Source organism: Hipposideros armiger, unplaced genomic scaffold (assembly GCF_001890085.2).
Source record: "Hipposideros armiger isolate ML-2016 unplaced genomic scaffold, ASM189008v1 scaffold_82, whole genome shotgun sequence".
In the NCBI taxonomy this organism is placed as follows: domain Eukaryota; kingdom Metazoa; phylum Chordata; class Mammalia; order Chiroptera; family Hipposideridae; genus Hipposideros; species Hipposideros armiger.
The window spans coordinates 2,567,615-2,573,962 of NW_017731432.1; the positions used below are offsets into that span (position 1 = coordinate 2,567,615).

Genomic DNA, 6,348 nt, shown 5'->3' on the forward strand with positions numbered 1-6,348 from the left:
AAAAAAAAAAAGTGACTTGAAAATATTCTATACAAGGGGAAATAAGGGAGTAAGGAAAGAAACACTGTCCCGCAACACATATTTGTTGCAAAGGAACCGTTCTGGGAAAGTCACAAAGGTCTCCTGCAAGACAAGCCCGTTTACAGATGACAAAAGAGATTCTATCTAAGCAGTTGTTTGCTTCCAGAGAAAAGTCCTCACCTATTCAGAGTACACAGGCCCTCGTGCCCCACTCCTCCCGTTCCACTCCAGCCTGGGGCCCCATCCTCAGCAAGTGATATAATCTCTCCAGGGGGCGGCGACGGCCTCAGCGGTGCTCTCTCTCCGCCCAGCCCTCACCAGCCCCGCCCGAGAGGGAAACGTGCCACCTCGGAGCACATCTCCCCAGGACTTGGCAAAAGCTTTGGAGCCTGCGCTACTCGGAAAGAAGGGCCTAAGAGGCCAGTTCTTAACTCAAGCCTGGAGAGCCAGGCACCCTGGAGTTCGAGCCCCGGCCTTAAGAAAGTGTCCCTTGCCTAGGAAACACAGAGCTGGCGCGTGGCCGCGGAAAAAGCCAAACACCAGGCCGCGCGCTTAGTGTGGCGGCGCCCAGGAAAGGGGCGCAGTGGTTCCAAGCCAGCCTAATGGGGACGGGTCCCGCCTCCTCTACGTGCAGAAGCTGGGGCCGGGCCGGGGGCTCGGCCCGCTCAGCCAATGGGTGCCGCGCTCAGCCAATGGGTGCAGCGCTCGAGCCCCCTCCCTCGCCCCAGGAGGAGTCTGCGCGGGGCCGCTGCTGGGAGATCTTGATGCGCCCGGGCCCTGGGTTCCCCTGGCGTCCCCGGAAGGAAGCCAGATACTCAGTGCGAGCGCCAAATGCGCCCGCGCCCATGCCCACTCGCATCCCTCACCCCGAGGGCGCTGCGCTCTAGGCCGGCGCCCAATGAGACTCAGAGACGCGCGCCACCCGCCCGAGGTGCACAGCGCTGCCGGACCACCGGAGAGACCCAGACCAGCGGAGGGGTGTACAAGGATCCGCGCCTTTGTTCCGGGCGCGAAGGGCCCGCGGGCGCGAGACTCACCTTGCTGCTGGGATCCATGGCCGCGCTGCGCCGGAGGCTCTAGCTGCGCGCGGGAGACGCTCAGGTTCCGGCTCAGGTCCGGCGACTGCCACTCTGACTTCCAGTACCCGCTGCCCAAGATCTTCACGCTCGTCCGTTTATAGGGGGAGGGGGGGGGTGGGCAGAGCCGGGGGCGGGGCCTAGGACACGTCCGGGGCGGGGCTCCGGGGGACCCCTCCCCCCAACCTTGCTTTAGCTGTGCGTCTTCCCTGCTCTCTTTGCCCTGGGTCAGGGGAGAGGGCTCGCTGTGTGACCCTGAGCAAGTGTGCACACCTCTCTGAGCCTCAGAGGCCTCTAGGAAAATGATGGAGCTCATACCTGGCTGTCCGCCACTGGATAACTTAGGTAATTAAGGATAATAAGAACACCACCTCACTGGTTTGTTATGAAGATTGAATTAATATTTGTAAAGTGTTTAGAACAGTATCTGTTACATGGTGAGTGGTATTTAAGTATTCGTTAGACTACGAAAGTCTCCCTATGCTATTTTTTTCTCTTTCCTCCTCTACCCGGGTGTTCCTTTTTGCATGCTAAAACCTTACAATGGCTGGGCCCACTGCCTGGAAATCCATACCCACTTCTCTGGGCTTTCATATCACCTCCTCTGTGAAGCCTTCCTCTACTCCTGACAGTACATGTGAATCTATGGTGACAAGTAAGTGTGAAAAATATAAATAAGAACACAGGAGACCTTGGGTTTGAACCAGAGCCACTGTATACTAGCTCTGTATGATCCTAGGGGAGGGGCTGGCCTATGAGCCTCAGTGTTCTTATGGATAAGGCAGAATTAATGCCACCACCACCACCCTCATGTGCTGTCACGAGAGTTACAGTCTCCAGAGAAGCACATGCCAACACACAGTAATCCTCTGTTAATGATAGTGGTATTATTTCACCTTGTTTCATCTGATTTGACCTCATCTCCTCTTCTAGATCCTGCCTTACTTGAGACTCAGTGAAGGGTAAGAGTCCTGGTCTAAAGGTCTGGCCAAAATCCTGAGGTTAGGCTGAGGGTCCCTTTCCCCACGAAGGGGGCGGGGGAGGGCTTACTCTCTATTGGAAAGGAGTCTGAGCTGATCACATGACCCCTGAAGTCTTCTGCCTGGGCTGTGTGTCCAGTGCAGGCTAAAGGGGCACCCTGGCTGTGCATGGAGTCCTGGAAGGGTAGGCAGGCCACTCTGGGCACACCTCTACCCATGGCTCCTATTTCTGTGGTCTCCCAGCCTCTTAGCCTGGAAAGCTTAGAGCCGTTCTCTCCTTATCTGGGTTCCAGAGGCCACCAAATCCTGCTGTTTTCACCGTATGCACCACCTCATCCTTCTTCCCTCCCTGCTATCTGCAGGGCCAACAGCTCTGCTGATCTCACCTCCTTCAGTCTGGCCCCCATTCTCCTGCTCAAATACCCAGTATTATCATAAAGGGAGCAAGGCCCTCAAAGCACCAGTTTACAAGCTTAGCCTCAACGCTCGCACCAGCACTTTCTATATCTACACCTTTAGTCAGGTTGTTTCCTCTGCTGAACTCCCTTCACCTCCACTTCAACATGCCAAAATTCTTCTGATGGCACAAAGCATCCCTGGAATGCAGCCTCCTCTTGGAAGTGTCCCTGAGTCCCCCAAGGGGGAATCTCTCCCTTACCCTTTGGTGTTCCTAGTGAGTTACTTGTCCTGTCTGTCTTTCCCCAGACTGAGCCTTAAGGAAGGCTTCTCTGTAGGTGAGACACATGGGCGAAGAAGTGAAGGAAGGCAGGAATGAATGAATAAATGAGCTGTTAGTCTGCCTGTTTCCTGCCCAACTCTTCTAGTCTTTTCTTAAGTGCCTTTTGGGTTTTTCCATTTCCTTGCTCGAAGTCTGTCTGCCCCTCTGTTCACTAGCATATCTAGTTAACTGTATATTCCTCTTCCTAGCTGTGGGTATGTCCCTCTTAGCCCATAGGTCACACTCACCATCAGGCACCCTTTCCTTCTCCAGACCAGCACTGTGCTGGCCACTTCCCCCAGGGACAGAGGTATGTGAATCTGGTGCTGACCTCATGGAGCCCCCAAACGAGAGAGGATGCAAGAGGGGAGATGTACAACAACAAGACCAAGTTGAGGGTACAGGGATAAGAATGTGTACAGGAGCTGAATTTGTATCATAGAGGAAGGAGAAAGAGTAGAAGGCTTCAGGAAAGGGGGGAAGGCGTGCTGACCAGGGTTTAGGTGGCTGAATATGAATGAATTCACCAGGTGGATCAGAAGGAAGACCATTTTAGAGCCGGCCGAGTGGCTCAGTTGGTTAAGAGCTTGCTCAAGAGTTTGAGCTCTGAGCAACAGCGGTTCGATGCCTGGCGCGAACTGAGCTGCCGCTAAGCTGCTAATAGGTAGCAGGATGGCTCAGTTTACAAAAAAAAAAAAAGAAGAAAGACCATTTTAGGCAGAGGGGAAAACATGCAGACAGCAGACAGGCAGAGAATAATTGCTGAAGGGGAGAAAGACTCTCTAGACTCCAATTCAGCACCTGATGGCGGAGCCCTGGATTTGGACTGCTGAATCCCGGCACTGCTATTTACTTGCCAAACATCCCCGAAAAACTCCCTTCTCTCTCTGAGCTTCAAGACCCACTTCTGTAAAAGGGGTATAACAATCCCCTCCTGGGTCAGCCTGAGAAAAATGGATGTGTATTGAGGTTTATCCAAATAAATGGTATTAATTCATGATGTCAGAAATTCAATCAAATTCCCTTCCTATGGTTAGGGTGGCCTTTGAAAACAAAGCAGAGGGACCACACAATTTACCTCTCCCCTACCACACCATACCTGCCCAAACAGACCCCCATTCCCTGCTCGAAATTCCATTTCTAGTTCTCTCTGTAAAAGTTTTATGACCCCTGGAGGCTACTACACTCATCAGAAGCTATTGGATCAGAGACTAGATTCTCAGGTGGGCCTGTTATTTTATTTTGGGGGTGGCTAAGTCCTGTGAAATAGGATTTAACTCCAACCAAGGAGGGAACACCAGAGAAAATCTCAGGAAATGGCATCTGAGCCTGGAAGGTTGGGATGCAGGAAGGGAAGGAGCATGAACAAATAAATGCCTGGAAATGGTGCTGCTTAAGCCAGAGAGAGCCAGGCTAAGTAGCCCCTGTGACCAGAGTGTGGGGATTTGGGAGCGAGGAGATGAATACAGGGGGAATTTGAATGAAAGGAGAAGCTGAAGAGATGGTGTCACAAAGGCCCTCAAATGCCAGATATAGGAGTCGGGGCTTTATTCAGTGGGCAGTGGGGAGCCATGGAAGGTTTTGGAACACAGGAAAGAAGGGTATAAGGAAATCTCAGCCTCCCTTCAAGCCTACCCTACCCTGGGGCTTTAAAGGGCTTGTGAGGAGGGCTGGGGAGCCCTAGCGGTCAGCTTGGAGGGACCAAGAGCCGCCCGCCCCGCCAAGCTGTGCTCACACTGGCAGCTTTGTCCTTGATGCTGCTTTTAGCCCTGGAAGGAACTTGGAACTTTTCTGAGTCTGATTCCAAACAGTTCCAGTCCTAGCCACTTTTGGAGGAAAAAAAGCTCCCTGGGCCTGGCAGGGCAGATGCTGGCTGGTGCGTGCCTAACAGCACGCACGTGGGCTCCAGCGGCGCTGACAGGGTCCTAGAGGCTCCGCCCGGCGGCTGCCGAGTCGGGAGTGAGTAAGGCGGCCCGAGACGGGGCTTTTTTTTTTTTTTTTGCCTTTAATGGCAAGACTCCCTGGCAGCTAGGAGAAAAGGCCTGCTGAGTCAACTGCAGCTGATACAAGGGAAGCTGGCAGGGGTTGGGACGCGGGAATCCCAAATCTTCAGGATGTTTTGCAACTCAAATCTACCCAGGCTGCAGGTAAACACGGTGTTGGACTTCAGGACAGTTTTGTGTGTTGAATATTTTCATTCTCATTTGCACACCCGTTCAAACCACTTGCTCCCGGAAAATTTTCTGGCTTTCCTTCTTTATCCTTTTGTTTGTATGGCCCTCTCCCGTCCTTGACCAGCCCTCTCTTCAGGGCCACCTCTGGCTCGCCGACGCTGGGGTCTATTGAAGGAATATACCCCTCCCCCATTCTCTCCTGAGCGCCAGGCTTATCTGTCCAGCTGCCTTCAGGAGAGACTTCTGCTGGTCCCACAGGTACCTCGCACTCACCATGTTTAAGTCTAAGCTCATCTTCCCCCATCCCTGTTAGTCCACGCCTCAGGGATGGCTCCTCTATCCACCAAAATTACTGAGTTTTTCCCTTTGCCCTGAGCTTTAATATGACTCAACAGGGCACTCAATGTTACTAATCCTGTCGTTATTCAAAATTTTGATATTTTGTCATCATGGATTTTTTTGCATTAATTTTAAGTTTTAAAAAATATTGCATAAAAAAACATTATTTATCTTGATGACTGGGCTTTTTTGGCACCCCCTTGAATCTTACTGGGGGGGTAGGTGAATGCCTCCCTTGCCACACCCTAATCCTGACCCTGCTGGCAATGTTTTGTAATCAGGGTGCTGGCTACACGGGTGTGTTCTGTTTGTCAAAATTCATCGAGGTGAGCACTTGCAAGTTTTGCACTTCTCTGTACGCACACTATGCTTCAATTAAAGGAATTTTATTATTTATTTATTAGTTATTATTATTATTATTTACTTAAAATCTTTCCCTGGCTTCCAGGAAATGTCTGCTATTCACTTCTTCTAGCTAGCATCCCCAGCACCAAAAATAATACCTGCTACACACTGGGACTCAGCACTTATTTGTTGAGTGAATGAGTACCATGTTATTCCAGGTATTTAATCCCCAAAAGAACTCTATGAGATGAGTATTTTTCCCTCCTTTTGCTAAAAGGGAACATAGAGATTCAGGGAAGTAAAGTAACTTTTCCAAGATCACACAGGTAGTAGGTTTGAGTTCCAGCACCTGGATTACAAAAATAAACAAACAGAAACCCCGACCAGCAGTGCTGGTTCAGGCACCTGACCCGGCACTAGCACACACAATGTACCGGGAGCTGGCTTCTATCACTTAGGTTATGATTATTTGAGCCGAATCTTTCCCTGGATAATGACTCCCTAGGGGCATGGACTCAGGCATTCCTAACTGCGTCTGTCCAGCTTGTTACTTAGCACAGGAAAGAGGCTATAACTGCTTAATAAATGAGTGAAGCAAAATGAATGAATGAATGAGGGGGCCACATTGATATGTGGTGGGGAGAGCAGAGGTTTTGGAGACAGATCTGCCAGCTGTGTGTTTTTGGGCATATGAC

General features: G+C 51.2%; 1 protein-coding gene and 1 pseudogene across 1 annotated transcript in view; one reads left to right on the forward strand and one right to left on the reverse strand.

Moving 5' to 3' along the window:
- The window catches only part of LOC109383340 (TIP41-like protein), a 2,060-nt pseudogene extending 1,152 nt beyond the window's left edge, over window positions 1-908 (forward strand).
- Window positions 1-1,190, reverse strand: part of SLC2A1 (solute carrier family 2 member 1) — a 29,581-nt gene extending 28,391 nt beyond the window's left edge. Inside the window, exon 1 of the mRNA XM_019643841.1 lies at window positions 1,059-1,190. Within this exon, the coding sequence (XP_019499386.1) occupies window positions 1,059-1,076 (18 nt within the window). The 5' untranslated portion in view covers window positions 1,077-1,190. The remainder of the gene's footprint in view (window positions 1-1,058) is intronic.
- Between the last annotated feature and the right edge of the window lie 5,158 nt (window positions 1,191-6,348).